Raw genomic sequence first — 18,262 nt, 5'->3', positions numbered from 1 at the left:
CGGGACCCTTTGGTTCCTTCCCCAACACCACCTCTTTCGCTCGGTGATTGGCCAGTAAACAGTTCCCATGGGAACTGACACCACACTCGCACACCCTAACCCTAAGGACTCTGCCGGCCTTCTACTAGCAACTTTAGAGAGGCACCGAGGCGTACTTTGCAATTTATGACGCATGCGCATTATCTTCCCACTGAAAGGCGAACGCTTTACACTTTCTCTTTTCTTTCCTCTGGCTGCCTTAGCAACCTTCCGAGTTGAAACGGGAGGAGCCGCCCCCGACAGATTGGCTGCGCCCGGCCTCCAGGCAGCGTAGGTTGGCGGAAGCGTGGCTGCAGAGTCAGGCCTTCGAAGTGCCTGCCGAGAATCGGCTGTCCCAGAACAGAGGCAGGACAGAGCCTTCGCTGACTCGTGACACGGAGGAGCGACGAGATAAACCGTCAGAAGTCCAGCCAATTTTAGGGACTGAGGATGCAGTCGGAACTTGAAGAACCCTCCGAAGTGCGGCGGGAACCCAAGAAGGACCTCAGCTCAGTGGATGAACCAGCCACGCCTATGGGAACAAATGTGTGGACCGAGTCCGGCACCGCGGCCTCGGTGAAAGAGGATGAAGATCCCACAGCCAGCTTGTTCCCGGTGAGGGCGAGGAAGAGTGGTACGCTCGCGAATGTTTATAAAAGGGCTCCCAGCGTTGTGTTGACTAATGTTCAAGACGTTTCCTAGGCTGCCTTGGTGAAGAGGCGGGTATGTGGCCTCGATTGTTAATATACTATTAGTGAGTCTGCTAAAGACTAGCAGACATAGGGTCTGCTAAAGCCCAGCCCGCCCGCGTTGCTTGTTCATAGTCCTTAAGACGAGCAAGCAAGTTAACGAGTTCTCAGGTCCGCTGGAGGTCCGCCACGGGCCAGGGACTAGTCCATCTTCTCTCTCTCCGCAGCCTCCGCTGCCCCAGCCCCGGATCTGCATGTGGTGAGTGTGAGGAGTCTTGGGGAAAAGTTACATTTCACTCTTGCATTATTCCTTTAGTGCCTCCCCAACAGTCCTGTCAGCGAGGGCATCCCCACTTTATAAATGAGGAGACTGAGGCCCAGAGATGCAATTACCCAAAGTGACTAGAAGCTGGCTGTCCTGCCTATGCGGTCCAAAGAGCAAGTGTGGGAAGAAGGGAGCCAAAGACTGAGGATGTAAATGGAATATTACAGTTGTCAAGGAGCATTGTGATGGCCACAGGGTTACCTGCCCAAGGTCATACAGCAAGGGAGTGACAAAGCTGAGACAAGAACTCGTTTCCTAACCCTAAGCTTTATAATAATCATAACAGTCCGTTTAGACCCTACTGGTATTTACAGATGGAGCCCATGAGGCCCAGAGAGGGAAGTGGCTTGCCTAAGGCTACCCAGCAAGCTAGTGGGAAGGCCGAACCTCAAACTCAGGTCTCCTGGTTCCCAGTGCTCTAGCCCTGCCATGCGACTGCTTAATGGCAACCAACACCGTTTCTCCTCTTTTTTTTTTTTTCATTTTTCTGAAGCTGGAAACAGGGAGAGACAGTCAGACAGACTCCCGCATGCGCCCGACCGGGATCCACCCGGCACGCCCACCATGGGGCGACGCTCTGCCCACCAGGGGGCGATGCTCTGCCCCTCTGGGGCATCGCCATGTTGCGACCAGAGCCACTCTAGCGCCTGAGGCAGAGGCCACAGAGCCATCCCCAGCGCCCGGGGCCATCTTTGCTCCAATGGAGCCTTAGCTGCGGGAGGGGAAGAGAGAGACAGAGAGGAAAGCGCCGCGGAGGGGTGGAGAAGCAAATGGGCGCTTCTTCTGTGTGCCCTGGCCGGAATCGAACCCGGGTCCTCCGCATGCTAGGCCAACGCTCTACCGCTGAGCCAACCGGCCAGGGCTCTCCTCTTTTCTGATGACAGGAAATACTTGGACATCCATTCCATGCACAGGCTGGAGAAGACCACCAACGTTGAGGAGATGAGGGAGTATGGGGGGCGGGGGAGCAGGGAAGGGAAGATGCATGAGAGGCTGAGGGTGGACTGGGAAGGCAGAATGCCTGGCTCCAGAGCAGGTAGTGCACTAGTGTGGGGGTTGTGAAGGAAGCTCTTCCATTGCCCTTCGCTCCTCCCTCTCTGCCCCAAGGGTTCTGGCTCAGCTACTGGGGCTAGGCTGGCCCGAGCCGAGCCTGAGAGATGCCATCACCCTGGACCTCTTCTCCCACGCACTCATCTTCTGCCGCGAGCAGGGCTTCTCACTGGAGCAGACATCAACGGCTTGTGCCCTGCTCCAAGATCTTCACAAGGCCTGTATTGGTAAGAGGAGGCTGGGTGGCACGCAAAAGCATGGGAAGCAGAAATAGGGAGAGGACCAACTGGAATCCGTTACATTATTACTAGTATTGTTGTCACACCCGTTATTTCACCTTTGAAATCCTCCATTTCCTTCTCTAGAAAATAAGGGGAGTACCTTTCTTAGATTGTTCTGAGGTATACTGTAACGTATCTCTGCAGTGCTCAGAAGACAGCTCTTGATTTTATTTCCAAACTGGTTTTCTTCAGAATATTTAACAAGAGCTAAAATTATGTATTTATTTTTTAAAATTTATTCATTTTAGAGGGGAGAGGGAGAGACAGAGAGAGAGAGAGAGAGAGAGGCAGAGAGAGAGAAGGGGGGAGGAGCTGGAAGCATCAACTCCCATATGTGCCTTGACCAGGCAAGCCCAGGGTTTCAAACCTGCGACCTCAGCATTTCCAGGTTGATGCTTTATCCACTGCGCCACCACAGGTCAAGCAAAATTATGTATTTTTTGGTATGTCACTTCCACTAATGTATCAACCTCTTAAGGGCAAAGCCTTCTGTCTTGTTCAGTGCCCAAAACCGTCCTAGTAGGTACTTGGTATTTGAGTTAATGCAACAAGCCAGCACTTAAACCGAAGTCTGTCCATTTCTAAAGCTCATGCCCAGGAAGCAACTGTTGAGCGAACAAGCTGAGAGGTGACTTGCTATATGGTCTTGTTCTCCCTCCCAGCAACCCCGTTGGGCAATGTGGAGGAATGCTACCGCTACTTCACCAGTGTCCTTTTTTGCCACGGAGTCAGGGTCAGTTCCCCCAAATGGGACCATCAGTCTTCCCCAGGCAAGGGTTAGCCCAATCTCCCGCTCTCTCACACTCACCACCCTCATCTTCCGCTGAGGGCCACAGTGGGCTCTCCCTGCTACTGCACTGCTGGGCACTAGGAGAGAAGGCCAGAGCTTCGGGGGTCAGTCTAACTCCAGTCACTCCCACAGCGGCCCCCCTTCAGTATCAACCTTTTTGAGGAGGAACAGCTGCTGGCCCTGGCAGATTATGTGGTCAACACCTACTTCCGCCACTTCAAACTCTACAAATACGTCTTTACACCACAGGTACTGGGCCGTGGGCGGGCTTCAGGAGACCACCCCTCATCTCCTCATCTCCCCATTTCCCACAGAGCAGGTACCCTCCTCTTCCTCTTCCCAGGTGCGGCTGGATTTATCTTTGACTTATAAGGGGCTCCAGGCCCCCACGCTCTGGCCAGAGGATGAGACAGGTGAGAGAGAAGGCCAGGGGCTGGGCGGGGTGGGGCTGGGCCTGGGCCTGAAGCCTCTTCCTGCTTCTGGCTTGCAGAGAAAGAAGGTGGCGAGGAGGCAGAGGAGCAGGCAGTCGCCCTGCTGCAGGAGAAACCAGAGACAGTAGTTGAGCCTCAGCAAGAGCCAAGTGAGGAGCTGCGGGAGCGAGGGCCCCGTGACTCCGGGCAGGTGTAAGATGAAGGGCAGACCGCATGAGGGCCTCACGCTTCTTTCAGTCACGGTGTTCTTTCTTCAAACGATTCCTTGGACAGAGTTCCAAGATGACAACCAGAACAGCACAGCTGCTGGGGGTGAGGCTGGAGCTCCAGAAAAGGATGATTAGAAAACTGATGACAATGATAGCCAGCACGTATTTGGCAATACTATGCGCTAGGCAAGCCCTAGCACATCTACACATTTTATATGTAGTAGCCCATTTCATCCCCATCACTACGCACCTGTCCCGTGGGGTGAAAACCTGCCGAGTTCACAAAGCTGCTAAGTAGTGCCCAGGAGGCTGGCACAGCTGGGCACTCCTTCCCCCGGAGCACCTCCCCTGACAGTGCCTCTTCCCCGCCCCTGCAGGCCAGACCTCCGTCCTCCGAGACTACATCAAGATCCAGCTCAACAAGAAGCTGGGGCAGCTCCAAGAGCTGGTGGAGGAGCGCTTCAAGGCCAGCGAGGAAAGGCTCAGTGGCAAGCTGACCGCGCTGGAGCAGCCCTTCCAGCCACCTCCAGGCAAAGGCAAGAATAAGACCAAGTGACTGCACCCCCATGTTTACCCCAATAAAGGCCTGGGCCAGAGTGGCCCCATTCCTGCCCCACCCTCCTGAGTGACTTTGGGGCTTCCCGCCAAAGCTGGACACCAGGCAGAGGGTGCTGGCTCTCCCCAGCGCGTAGATTTTATTGCGCACACAGCACAGGCAGCTCTGACATGGCCAGGCATGGCATTCTGAGCGGCTCCCCTCCGCCTCAGCTCTGACCTCACAACCCTGGCCAGTGGGGTAGGTGGGCAGGGCTGGTCTCCATGAGAGCATGATCAGTGGTGGGCCCGCAGGCAGCGTGGGGCCCGAGGCCAGAGCCCGGAGGGGCTGGACCGGTGACAAGTCTCCTTTGAGAGTCTGGCTTGCTAGGATTCCCCAGGGCTGCCGTGCTAGCCCAGCACCAGCATGGCCTCGTCCTCGGTGACAGCAGCTGAGTCTCCCTCCTCCTCGGGGCTCCTGACGGGGAAAGGCCCAGGGGGCCGATGCTGGAAGAGAGCTGCCCGGTTCTGCTGCTCGCCCTTCTTCACCCAGTGCCCATAGAGCCGGAAGGCGCAGCTGTCGATAAGGCGCCGGACGGGCCGCAGTGCGTAGGGGTCCCTCAACAGTGCCGTCTTGGTCAGCGGCCGTGCATGGTGGGTGCTTAAGGCCACTCGTCCAGCAGCCAGCACTGTCCACACTGCCACCTGAGATGGGGGAGGGAAGTGTACGCTCCAGTGTCGCATCCACCCCAGGGCACAGAGGAACAGACCCAACCTGAGCCTCTAAAGCTTACCCGGAACCGCTGTCGGGGGGTGAGGTTCCAGGGCTGGCTGCCTTCACAACGCTCAAAGAAGGGGTGCTGTAGGGCTTGCTCAGCTGTCCAACGCTTCTCAGGATCCACCTGCAGCAGCCTTGAAATCTAGGGGAACTCCAGAGCGTGAGGGGCAGCTCCTGGGCCTCCCGCCTTACACCCTCAGGCCCCAGCTCACCAGGTCTTTGACAGTGTTTGACCGGTCATCCCACTCGGGGGAACTGAACTGGTACTGGCCTTCCATGATCATGCGTAGCATCAGAATCTGCCGCCGGTGCCAGAACGGCGGCGAGCCAGCCAGGAGTGTGAACAAGATCACCCCGCAGGCCCAGCTGGGAGAGAGACCAAAGTCAGGCAGGACTAGGTGCTGGGCAAGCAGACTGAAGAGCACTACATAGAAGAGGGCAGAGGATCCCCGAAACTCACAGGTCGACCTCCTTGCCATAGCCCAGGTGGGTTTCATCCATGGAGCACTTGAGGATCTCTGGTGCTAGATATCCTGGGGTCCCACACAACTCTGGGAAGAGAGGGCTGAGATCGATGGGATGCCACAGGACCCTTCAAGGGCCCTTAACTCCAGCCCTCTGCGGGAGCCTCAACACTGGCCAGGCCAAACGTGTTCCCATCTACTCCCTCCTGCCTCTGCTGAGTCTTATTACTAGATCCCAACCGTTCTGAACAACTCGAATATCCACCCAGGCTCCCGGTGTGCTCAGGGAAAATCTGATTTTTGGATTGATGTAAGATCCTACCCAACTGTTACCACCTGCCTCCAACCCTTACCCACCCCTCACACAAATGTGTTACCACATATTTATATAACACATAGAAAACAAAACTTTCCTGCATTCCTTTCTGCCCAAGTTTACTCCTCCTATGATTTCTACTCTGCCTGACTGGTGCTGGGGCAATGGATAAAGTGTTGACCGAGAACACTGGGGTCAAAGCCCCAGTTTGCTGCGGGCTCATCAGCACGGGTTCATTGGCTTGAGCAGGGGAATTAGTCACACAATCTCAAAGGTCACCAGCTTGACCAAGGGGACACTGGCTTGGCCCTGGTCAAGGGCCTCCCAAGGCACACCTGAGGAGGAATCAAGGCACAATTAAAGTGAAAGCAACTATGAGTTGATGCTTCTCACTTTCTCCCTTCCTGTCTCTCCCTCAAAAACAAAAAATCTTGATGCTGGTTAGTGGAACCACTGCTCAAACCAAGGGGAATGAGTGGGAGTATGGGATTCCTTCAAACAGACAGGGATGGCCTTTGTTTAAAACCCTTCTCTGGCTCCCCGCTGTGGCCTCAGGGTCAAGTCCGCTCTCGGTACAGAGCTCTCCATGACTGGACACAAGCCTGTATCTCTAGTTTCCTCTACCACCTCAAGCACCAATTCTTCCACCCCAGGAATCTCCAAACTGTAGTCCATGGTACACTTCCAGGAGATCTTAACAGGCCTAAACGGAAAGTGACTCTTGGTAAATTCATTCCTGAACCAAGTGTCTACTGCCAACCAGGCACCAAGCATCACACTGGACACAGTGGTGAATTAGATGTGCTCCTACTGAACTCAACATTCACCAGAAAGCAAATGAGAAATAAAAGACAAGTGCCACGAAGGGAGTAAAGAACAAAAAGCAAGGGATTTAACCTGACCTAGAGCTTTTTCAAGTGAACCCTGAATTACCCAAGCCAAGTGAGAGGGTGGAGTGGGCACGGGCAAAGGTGATTCCAGACTGAGGAAATGGCTATGTGGAAGCCCAGTGGAAAACAAACTACGACATCTGTAAGATACGCAAGTCCACGGATGAAGAGAAGGAGTTCAAGTCAGACTGCTCAAGTTCAAATCCCAGCCAGAGGACCCTGGGCAGGCCACAACACATCTACAAAATGGAGACACAAATGCCATCTATCTCAAAGGGGTACTGAGAGGGTTGAGAGAACTAAACCTTCTAAAGATTCAGCATGGTACATAGCTCATATTAAGTGCCCAGTAAATGTTAGCTTTTAATAAATTCAGTGCAAAGCCATGGAGGGAGAAAGGAGCACATTGAGAACTCTGCGGAGCCCTGCCTGGACAGCTCGGTTGGTTAGTACATCGCCTCGAAGCACAGAAGTTGCCAGTTTGAGCCCTGTTCAGGGCACATGGAGGAACAGATTAATGTTCTTGTCTCCCTCTCTCTAAAATCAATAAAATGAGGAGTCTTGCTGTTGAACTTTTAGTTTCCATTTACACCAGAATTATTTCTGTCACAACAAATGCATTAACACTGGTGAACCTGCGTCCAAGGTTACCAGGTGAGAAGTGCTGTCTGGCCATACCAGGCTCTTCACAGCACCTAAGCCACACACTGGGGTCTTTCCTGTCTGCTAGATCCCAAATGTGCAGCTGAGTCCTGCATCCCCCTCTCTCTTCTCCCTCCGGGGACAAGCCCAGCCTCCCAAGGCCCCAGCTCCAAAGTCCTCCTCTTCAGGACCCTCCAACTAAATAAGGTGCTCCTTTCTGCGTCCCCCCCCCCCCAGCCCCTGCTGTGTGCCACTTATCCGCTCACTTGCCTGTCTCCATCCTCCCCAGGTCAGGAAACCCATTCTGAGCTGCCCACAATGCTTTGCACCCAGTGGGTGCAGGGCAAGTGTTTACTGACTTCCCGCTGCTTGGTACCTGGGACTCAGTTCTCCGAGCCAGCCAAGCGCCCTCAGGTCTGGGCAGCCTTCCCTTTCCAGCCTCTTAGAGCACCAGGTCCCCTCACCTCGCAGCTTCTCGCCAGGTTCCAAGTGGCAGGAGAACCCAAAATCTGAAAGCCGGATCTGCATATTGTCATCCAGGAGTATGTTCTCGGGCTTCAGATCTCGGTGCACAATGTTGTTGGCATGGAGAAAGCTCACTGCTTCCAGCAGAGACCTCATGATGGACCTGGGAGAGGGGCAGTCTCCTCTGCTTCTCCCACCCACCCCCTCCCTGCTCCCCCAGGGGCTGTGGGCGCCGCCGTTACCTGCTTTCCTTCTCGGAGAGCACCACCTTCTCTGTGAGATAGTCGAACAGCTCTCCCTTCCGCATCCTAAGGGACAGGAGTGGTTGGGAGGCAGGTGCACCTCACAGGGAGGGCCAGGGAAATAAGCCAGTGCTCCCAGAAACACTACGGAGGCGGCCAGGAAAGAGCTGCCTCTGTAGACAAAGTAAAGGGTCTCGTGACGGAGCCCTCCCAGAGATGAACGCCAGGGGCAGTTTGGCCCAGTGGGTTGGCAGTTAAAATATTTACATTGTGCCTGAGAGGGGGCTATTTTAGCAAAAATGAGTTCCTACTTGTGCCAATAATTCATAGAAGGTTCTTATTATCTGATACTCAGAAAAGGCCTATTAAAGTGAATCTGTGTATACCACAGACCATTACACAATGAGAACCTGGTGAGCAAGAATCTATCTGGTAAGTGTTCAGTTCCTGGTCAGACACTGTCAGATCAGCCCTTCTTCCCCACTAACCTTACAACCAGAGGGTACTGAAACAGCGGGGGACATGGGTCATGAAGAACCTTTCTCTTTGGTCACTATTACTCTTGTAGAACTTGCCTCAATCAGGGCCCCCAGCAAAGGGGCCAGCGCCACGGCCTGCCAGACAGGCCCAGGTAGAGCGGAGGCAGGTGTGAGCAGGGAAGTCTTCCGCCCACTGCGATTGGAGGCTGGGCCATGCATGTAGGTAAAGAGGCTTTTCGGGCCAGGGCGGGGAGATACTCACAGGTCAAACACCAGGAACATGAAGCTAGAAGACTCGTAGGAATCGATGAGAGTGACTGGGGAAAGAGGAGAAAGGCGGAGACGGGGATGGAAAGGAGCAGACGCATACGAAGGGGCTCTCCACCCGAGGCACAAGGGGCAGCGGCCGGGAAGGAAGGAGAACAGAGGAGGCAGTGGGGACCTGCGGCTGGCTGCGCTCCGAGGTGGGGTAGAGGGCAGAGGCGGTGCTATGGGGAGGGGGCTCTAGGCAGGGCCAGCGGGAGGTGGCTGTCAGCTAGCAGGATCAGGGGTGCAGCCTCACTGATGTGGGGGTGGCCAGCGACCTGGCGAAGGATGTGTGTCTCTCGACGCGTGGCTTCCCGCACCTCCTCCAGCTGCTCGGGGCTCAGTCGCTCAGCCGTCACCTCCATGATTTTCACTGCAAACTCATGGCCAGTAGCGCGATGGACACAACGGCGGACCACAGAGCTCACGCCTCTGATAGAGTCAAACGACAAAGGAGTCAGGGCCTCCTGCCTTCTCACTGCCAAGCGGAGGAGAGCCTCAATATCCTCACACACACTGCACCAGACTGAGCCATCCAGGCAAGGCAGCCTCCCAAGGAGCCCGTCCTGGCCGACAACAGCGTCACAGCAGCCTCAGCAAGTGACCTGGGCGACCAGCAAGGTGCAACACAAGCTCACAGGGGAGGAAGGCAGGGGTCCTGGATTCCAGGCCTCTGCCATGCCACCATGGTGAGCCTGGACAAGTCCTCTACAGCGAGCCTCAGAACCTGCCTGAGCCTAACCAGGCGGTGGCGCAGTGGATAGAGCGTTGGACTGGGATGCGGAAGGACCCAGGTTTGAGACCCCGAGGTCGCCAGCTTCAGCGCGGGCTCATCTGGTTTGAGCAAAAAGCTCGCCAGCTTGGACCTAAGGTCACTGGCTCAAGCAAGGGGTTACTCGGTCTGCTGAAGGCCCGCGGTCAAGGCACATATGAGAAAGCAATCAATGAACAAGTAAGGTGTTGCAACAAAGAACTAATGATTGATGCTTCTCATCTCTCTCCATTCCTATCTACCCGTCCCTATCTATCCCTCTCTCTGAGTCTCTTTCTGTCTCTGTAAAAATAAATAAATAAATGTAAAAAAAAAAAAAAAGAACCTGCCTGAAACACCACAAGGGTCAAGTGGGAAGAAATGATCTGAAGTTCCCTCAAAATCTCGCACTTCCTGATGACCCCATCCAAACCGCAAAGCTCCCCTACGTTATCTAAAGTGTAGGAGGCTCCAAATAAGTATTGTGCCATTGACTAGAAGACTCAGTTGAGAATTAGATCTTGGTTTAGGCCCCAAATCTGCTACTGATTAATCTTCATGAGACCCAATGACATAAGGTCTCTGGGCTTCCACTTCTCCAGCTCTGAAATGTGGCCAATAGTATCTTGAAGGAATGGCCCTGATCCAGGCAGCAAAGCTGGTTAAAGCAGTGGTCCCCAACCCCCGGTCCGTAGGCCATTTGATACCGGTCTACAGAGAAAGAATAAATAACTTACATTATTTCCATTTTATTTATATTTAAGTCTGAACGATGTTTTATTTTTTAAAAAACGACCAGATTCCCTCTGTTACATCCGTCTAACACTCACTCTTTTTTTTTTTTTTTTGTATTTTTCCGAAGCTGTAAACGGGGAGGCAGTCAGACAGACTCCCGCATGTGCCCGACCGGGATCCACCTGGCATGCCCACCAGGGGCGATGCTCTGCCCATCTGGGGTGTCACTCTGCTGCAACCAGAGCCATTCTAGCACCTGAGGCAGAGGTCATGGAGCCATCCTCAGTACCCAGGCCAACTTTGCTCCAATGGAGTCTTGGCTGCAGGAGGGGAAGAGAGAGACAGAGAGGAAGGAGAGGGGGAGGGGTGGAGAAGCAGATGGACACCTCTCCTGTGTGCTCTGGCCAGGAATCGAACCCGGGACTCCCACACGCCAGGATGACGCTCCACCACTGAGCCAACCGGCCAGGGCTAACACTCACTCTTGACGCTTGTCTCGGTCACGTGATACATTTATCTGTCCCACCCTAAAGGCCGGTCCGTGAAAACATTTTCTGACATTAAACCGGTCCGTGGCCCAAAAAAAGTTGGGCACCACTGGGTTAAAGCATTGTCCCAAAACACCAAGGTTGCGCCTAAGCGGTGGCACAGTGGATAGAGCGTCAGACTGGAATGAAGAAGGACCCAGGTTCGAGACCCTGAGGTTGCCAGCTTGAGCGCGGGCTCATCTGGTTTGAGCAAAAGCTCACCAGCTTCGACCCAAGGTCACTGGCTTGAGCAAGGGGTTACTCGGTCTGCTGTAGCCCCACGGTCAAGGCACATATGAGAAAGCAATCAATGAACAACTAAGGTGTCGCAATGAAAAACTGATGATTGATGCTTCCCATCTCTCTAGCAGCGGTTCTCTCTATCTCTGTTAAAAAAACAACAACACAAAACAAACAAAAAAACCCCCACCAAGGTTGCAGGTTCAACCCCTGGTCAGGGCACACACAGAAGTGACCAATGGATGCACAACTAAATGGAACAACAAATGAATGCTTCTCTCTCTCTCCCCCCTTCTTCTGTCTCTCTAAAATCAATTTAAAAAATATTAACCAATGAATACAAAATTAGTGGAACAACAAATTGATGTTTATCTCTCTTCCTTCCTCTCTCTTGAAAATCAATCAATAGATAATTTTTTTAAATTTTTTTATTTTTCTGAAGCTAGAAACGGGGAGAGACAGTCAGACAGACTCCTGCATGCGCCCGACTGGGATCCACCCGGCACGCCCACCAGGGGCGATGCTCTGCCCACCAGGGGGCGATGCCCTGCCCCTCCGGGGCATCTGGGGCAGAGGCCAAGGAGCCATCCCCAGCGCCCAGGCCATCTTTGCTCCAATGGAGCCTCGGCTGCAGGAGGGGAAGAGAGAGACAGAGAGGAAGGAGGGGGGGGGTGGAGAAGCAAATGGGCGCTTCTCCTATGTGCCCTGGCCGGGAACCGAACCTGGGTCCCCCGCACGCCAGGCCGATGCTCTACCGCTGAGCCAACCGGCCAGGGCCGAATAGATAAAATTTAAAAAAATCTTGAAGGGGCCTGACCAGGCAGTGGTGCAGTGGATAGAGCGTCAGCCTGGGACACTGAGGACCCAGGTTTGAACCCCAAGGTTGGCGGCTTGACTGTGGACTCATCCAGCTTGAGCATGGGATCATGGACATGAACCCATGGTCACTGGCTTGAGCAAAGGGTCACTGGCTCAGCTGGAGCCCCCAGATTAAGGTATGTATGAGAAGCAATCAATGAGCAACTAAGGAGCTGCAACTATGAGTTGATGCTTCTCATCTCTCTTCCTTCCTGTCTTACCCCCCTCACTAAAAAAATAAAATAAAAAATAAATCTTAAAGGGATGTTGAAAGACATTAATGAGGTAGAGATAGGTAAGTCCATGTGGCATTGAAAGAGAAAGTCCTGCCCTGGCCGGTTGGCTCAGTGGTAGAGCGTCGGCCTGGCGTGCGGGAGTCCCGGGTTCAATTCCTGGCCAGAGCACACAGGAGAGGTGTCCATCTGCTTCTCCACCCCTCCCCCTCTCCTTCCTCTCTGTCTCTCTCTTCCCCTCCTGCAGCCAAGGCTCCACTGGAGCAAGGTTGGCCCGGGTGCTGAGGATGGCTCTATGGCCTCTGCCTCAGGCGCTAGAATGGCTCTGATTGCAGCAGAGCAATGCCCCGGATGGGCGGAGCATTGCCCCCTGGTGGGCATGCCGGGTGGATCCTGGTTGGGCGCATGTGGGAGTCTGTCTGACTGCCTCCCCGTTTCCAACTTCAGGAAAATACAAAAAGAAAAAGAAAAAAAGTCCTAGACAGAGACTGTCACATATGAGCTCTGTCACTGACTTCATACGACCCCAGAAGTACCTCAGGCTAAAGCGCACATCTCTCCGGCACCACATCAATGACATCTCGTATGCTGCGTCCCTGGCTGCCCCTCACAGAGCCTTCCTGCTGTGCTCTCATGGTGTCCTTGTCCTTACACAGCTCCCTTTGCTTGGCATGTCTGTCACCCACAAACTCTGGTTCAATCAATGGGTGCATACTATTGTCCCTCTGGCCAAACACAGTCTACAGCGGTATTATATTTTGGTCAACGCAATGTTCTTTGTAAACTGGGGTTCACAGATCTTAGATGGGACACGAACCTTTCAGGTGCCACAGTGCCCACCGCTCCCGAATGCCTTACTCTCAGTCACTCTACAGTTTTAGTTCGTGTCCAACCACTAAGTGCATCTGAGTTTGAGGCCTAGTCTAATTATTTTAAAGCTTCAGGTCTTTATACATGAAAAAAACTGGTACTCTGGAAAAGCAATTTAGTGAGAGTGCACAGGTAACTTACTGTGCAGGGAAAATAGAGAGGAGATAGACAAGGGATGACATTACCACAGTAAGCTTGGAACGAGATGATAAGGACCCTGTCCTCTGATCTGCCTTCTCCAAACCTGGTCTTTCTGCACTACTCAGCAGTGGAACCATAGTTCTTCCCTGAGGGTTCTTCCTAGCCTCCATCAATCCTCCCTTACTGATCTCAAAGCCCGTAACCCAGGACTGGGGCCCCTGCTCTCTTCTCTGCCCAATAGTCTCCCCTGGTGACCTCTATTCAGTCCTAGGGGCTTTAAAGACCACAGATGTGTCAATAACTCCTGTTGCACTGACTTGAGCCTTCATTTCTCTCCAGAATTCCTGATTCCAGTGGTCTTTTTGACATCTTCATGTGACATCTAAAAAGAGTTTGGAGCAAATCTAATGGACATACACCCATCTGCTTTCTTAGCCTCAGCAGCATTTGTAATAGCTGACTGTGCCAACCTTCCAGAAACACATTCTTTTTGTGTTGTTCTTTCTAACCAAATGGCACCTCGTCAATTTCCCTTGTGGCTCCTCCTTTTCTAACCCCTTCATGAGATGGCCCAAGGTCTGAGCCTAGGCCCCTTTCATTTTTCTGTCTCTTGCCAACCACCACGTATATGCTGATGCCTCCCAAATTTATAGCTTTATCCCAGCTCTCTTTATTTTCATTTATTTATTTTTTACAGGGACAGAGAGTCAGAAAGAAGGATATATAGCAGCGGTTCTCAACCTGTGGGTCGCGACAGGATATATAGGGACAGAGAGGAATGGAGAGAGATGAGAAGCATCAATCATCAGTTTTTCGTTGCGACACCTCAGTTGTTCATTGATTGCTTTCTCATATGTGCCTTGACCACAGGCCTTCAGCAGACCAAGTAACCCCTTGCTTGAGCCAGCGACCTTGGGTCCAAGCTGGTGAGCTTTTTTTTTTTGCTTAAGCCAGATGAGCCTGCGCTCAAGCTGGCAACCTTGGGGTCTCGAACCTGGGTCCTCCACATCCCAGTCCAATGCTCTATCCATTGCGCCACCGCCTGGTCAGGTTATCCCAGCTCTCTTTAAAAAAAAAAAGTTTAGGCCCTGGCCGGTTGGCTCAGTGGTAGAGTGTCGGCCTGGCGTGCAGGAGTCCCGGGTTCGATTCCTGGCCAGGGCACACAGGAGAAGCGCCCATCTGCTTCTCCACCCCTCCCCCTCTCCTTCCTCTCTGTCTCTCTCTTCCCCTCCCACAGCCAAGGCTCCATTGGAGCAAAGTTGGCCTGGGTGCTGAGGATGGCTCTGTGGCCTCTGCCTCAGGCGCTAGAATGGCTATGGTTGCAACAGAGCAATGCCCCAGATGGGTGGAGCATCGCCCCCTGGTGGGCATGCTGGGTGGATCCCGGTCGGGCGCATGCGGGAGTCTGTCTGACTGCCTTCCCGTTTCCAACTTTGGAAAAATACAAAAAAAGAAGCAAAAAAGAAAAAAAAACACACAAAAAAGTTTATTTACTGATTTTAGCAAGAGAGAAAGGGAGTGGGGGGAGGGAGGGAAGGAGGGAGGGAGAGAGAGAGAGAGAGGAACATCGATCTGTTCCTGCATGTGCCCTGACCAAGGATCAAAATGCCAACCTCACCTGACCTGTGGTGGCGCAGTGGATAAAGCGTCGACCTGGAAATGCTGAGGTCGCTGGTTCGAAACCCTGGGCTTGCCTGGTCAAGGCACATATGGGAGTTGATGCTTTCTGCTCCTCCCCCCCTCCTCTCTTTTCCTTCCCCTCTCCTTTCTAAAATGAATAAATAAAAAAAAATTTATTAAAAACAAAACAAAAAAAAAACACCCCAAAACAAAATGCCAACCTCTGTGCTTTGAGACAATGACCCAACCAACCGAGCCGTCAGGCCAGGGACTAGCTCTCGTTCTAAAGTTCCTAACTCACGGACCCACTTCACAGCTCCAGTTGTAGATCTCAAACTCAGTGTTTCCAAACTGGAGCTCTTGGCTTGCTTATCCCTCCCCACAGTCTGATCCTCCTCAGTCTTCTCTGCTTCAAAAAACGGCACTCAAGTGCTCAAATCCAAACCTTAGAGGTTATTCCTGTTTTCTTCCCTTTCCTTCACGGTCACATCCAATCCTTCAGGAAACTGTCTAAAGTCTCCTTTCAAACCATCACCTAAATCCAGCCACTTCTCTCCATCTCTGCCACTATCCCCATCGCTAGCCTGAAAGAATGAATAGCTTTGTAACTGGGCTCTACGCTTCCATTCTTGCTCCACTCCGACTCCTCCGTTCCCTAGAATAAATTCAGAATAATCTTTTTTTTTCCTGAAGTTGGAAATGGAGAGGCAGTCAGACAGACTCCCACATGTGCCTGACCGGGATCCACCCGGCACGCCCACCAGGGGGCGATGCTCTGCCCATCTGGAGCATTACTCTGTTGCAACCAGAGCCATTCTAGCGCCTGAGGCAGAGGCCACAGAGCCATCCTCAGCGCCCGGGCCAACTTTGCTCCAATGGAGCCTTGGCTGTGGGAGGGGAAGAGAGAGACAGAGAGGAAGGAGAGGGAAAGGGGTGGAGAAGGAGATGGGTGCTTCTCCTGTGTGCCCTGGCCCAGAATTGAACCCAGGACTCCCGCACGCCAGGCCGACGCTCTACCACTGAGCCAACCCGCCAGGGCCAGAATGATCTTTTTTTAACTGTTGTAACACACCTATATTGAACACTTAACATGTGCCAGGAAGTGTTCTCAGAGTATCACCTTAACTCTTTCCATCCTCACAGCTATCTACAAAGTAGGATCTATTTTTACTCCCAATTTACAGTGGAGAAATTGAGGCACAAAAGGTTAAGTTCCCAGCCCTTGAAACACAGAAATGTAAATCAGATCACGCATGGCCCAAGACCTTACATAATCTAACCTCTATCTACTTCTCCCATTTAATTTCCTTTTTTCCCCCACTTCTAGCCACTATGTTCTTTTATATACTGCTTGAATAGGCCCTTTCCTATCCTGAGCCTTTGCATTCCTTGGTCCCTCCGCCTGGAATACATCCTGCCTTCATTCATGCCCTGTTCATTCTTACTCTTCAAGTCTCAGCTCCATTAATTACTCTTGTCCCATCACTCTACTTGTTTCCTCCAGAGCAGGGGTCGGGAAACTTTTTGGCTGAGAGAGCCATGAACTCCACATATTTTAAAATGTAATTTGGTGAGAGCCATACAACGACCCGTGTACATTACACATTATCCAATAAAAACTTGGTGCCTGACCTGTGGTGGCACAGTGGATAAAGCGTTGATCTGGAACACTGAGTTTGCTGGTTCAAAACCCCGCGCTTGCCTGGTCAAGGCATATATGGGAGTTGATGCTTCCCGCTCCTCCCCTCTTCTCTTTCTCTATCTCTCTTCTCTCACTCTCTAAAAATGAAGAAATAAAATCTAAATAAATTTTTAAAAAAATTTGGTGTTGTCCCAGAGGACAGCTGTGATTGACTCCAGCCACCAGCAACCATGAACATGAGCGGTAGGAAATGAATGGATTATAAATACAAGAATGGTTTATATTTTTAACATTATTATTATTATGAAAATATTTTGTTTATTGATTTTTAGAGAGGAGAGAGAGAGAGAGAGAGAGAGAGAGAGAGAGAAGGGGGAGGAGCAGGAAGCATCAACTCCCATATGTGCCTTGACCAGGCAAGCCCAAGGTTTCGAACCGGCAACCTCAGTGTTCCAGGTCGACGCTTTATCCCACTGCGCCACCATAGGTCAGGCCCGTTATTATTTTTTTTTATTAAAGATTTGTCTGCGAGCCAGATGCAGCCATCAAAAGAGCCACATCTGGCTCACGAGCCATAGGTTCCCGACCCCTGGTCCATAGCATCTGATCTTTATCTTGTTTTTGTTTACTGAACGTCTCTACCACTAGAATATAATTTCCAAGTGAACAGAAACCTTGTGGCTCTTGCATCCCTAGCGCCCAGCACAGTGCAACCACCACACTGTACCTGCTTAGGAAACCACTGTACCTTAGGAAACCTTTGATGAATAAAGATATTTGCCATTGCCTCTACAGGCAAGGCCTTCCTTCTATTCTCTGCACGCCGAACTGCTACTCATTCTCTAAGAGCCAAATATCACACCTCTTCTGGGAAGCTGTGGTTTTCAGAGACCCTGTAGAACCTTTCATACAGCCTGAGACTATTTAAACGTTCGTGTGTCTAAGGCACTTCAGTTGGAGTACTCCCAGGACATAAGCTTCTCTTCTTCCACACAGTAGGGAACTCAGCTATGTGTAAACACATAAATGAGTGAATTTGTGAAAAAATGGGAGTTGACTCAGAGTTAAAAGCTAGTCGTTAAACTAGCCCCTAACCTTTCCCATTTAGAACTATCCAGCTCTTAGATGGAACTCTGGATCCTAGTTAGGACCCGACCTCTCTGGACCTCCGTTTTCCTGGTCGTGGCCTCACCTGCCAATGACGTCCTTAGGATCGTACTTCTGGTAGAACTCTTTGGCCGCGGCCCAGTCCGGCAGCTCATCTTCGGGTCCTACGTCCAGCGTCATTCTGACCGAGGTGGGGGCCTGTGTGGAGGAAACGGAGGGCAGGGAGGCCCACAGGCTCTGAGAGGACACACATCGCGGGTCGCGGAGGCACAGCCCCTGTGGCTGGGGCGCCAGGATCTTGGGGGATTGGGACGGGGTTGGGGAAGGATCGGAACTGGGAAGACCCCGCGAAAGGGCCTAAGGGGCGGGGGTGGGGGGTGGGGAGGGAAAAGGAGTAGTGGATAGGGGAGGGAGGTACGCGGCTGTTGCTGCGCAAGCGCACTTGGGCGAGTGCTGCGAGGGGCGCGGGGACTCGCACAGGCTCACCCGCGGGGGCGGAGAATGAAGCCAGGGACCACGCGAGGCCGGTCCCTCGCGGGGTTCGCCTCTAGTCCCTCACTTTACCCGGGGCGGTGCCGGCAACGACCTCCGGCCGCGCTCCCGTCCTGTCAGCCAATAGCCTGCGCCGC

General features: G+C 52.6%; 2 protein-coding genes across 7 annotated transcripts; one reads left to right on the top strand and one right to left on the bottom strand.

Annotated features, from left to right (window-relative positions):
- The first annotated feature begins 16 nt into the window (after positions 1–16).
- Positions 17–4,408, top strand: CFAP119 (cilia and flagella associated protein 119). 6 transcript variants are annotated; one of them, XR_010731229.1, is made up of 9 exons: positions 17–633; positions 935–966; positions 1,917–1,982; positions 2,140–2,309; positions 3,026–3,096; positions 3,286–3,402; positions 3,497–3,566; positions 3,644–3,896; positions 4,171–4,408. XR_010731229.1 is itself a non-coding variant. In XM_066275709.1 (9 exons), exons 1-9 carry the CDS (start codon positions 469–471, stop codon positions 4,347–4,349), a joined length of 960 nt encoding a protein of 319 aa, XP_066131806.1. In that variant the 5' UTR covers positions 17–468; the 3' UTR covers positions 4,350–4,408. The 6 variants fall into 6 exon arrangements, 5 of the variants coding, with proteins under 5 accessions (XP_066131806.1, XP_066131805.1, XP_066131807.1 ...); XM_066275709.1 differs by having other exon boundaries at positions 3,644–3,733; XM_066275708.1 differs by having other exon boundaries at positions 3,644–3,776.
- A 59-nt stretch (positions 4,409–4,467) lies between these two features.
- PHKG2 (phosphorylase kinase catalytic subunit gamma 2) lies at positions 4,468–18,262 on the bottom strand. Its single transcript, XM_066275707.1, has 10 exons — positions 18,120–18,262; positions 17,719–17,831; positions 9,166–9,341; positions 8,866–8,920; positions 8,125–8,190; positions 7,882–8,045; positions 5,566–5,656; positions 5,318–5,471; positions 5,122–5,247; positions 4,468–5,032 (listed from the first exon to the last, which is right to left on the bottom strand). Exons 2-10 carry the CDS (start codon positions 17,811–17,813, stop codon positions 4,739–4,741), a joined length of 1,221 nt encoding a protein of 406 aa, XP_066131804.1. The 5' UTR covers positions 17,814–17,831; positions 18,120–18,262; the 3' UTR covers positions 4,468–4,738.

This window comes from Saccopteryx bilineata, chromosome 4, assembly GCF_036850765.1.
Source record: "Saccopteryx bilineata isolate mSacBil1 chromosome 4, mSacBil1_pri_phased_curated, whole genome shotgun sequence".
Taxonomy (NCBI): domain Eukaryota; kingdom Metazoa; phylum Chordata; class Mammalia; order Chiroptera; family Emballonuridae; genus Saccopteryx; species Saccopteryx bilineata.
Note: the sequence above shows the minus strand (reverse complement) of the source record. Positions and strands in the feature narration are given on the sequence as shown.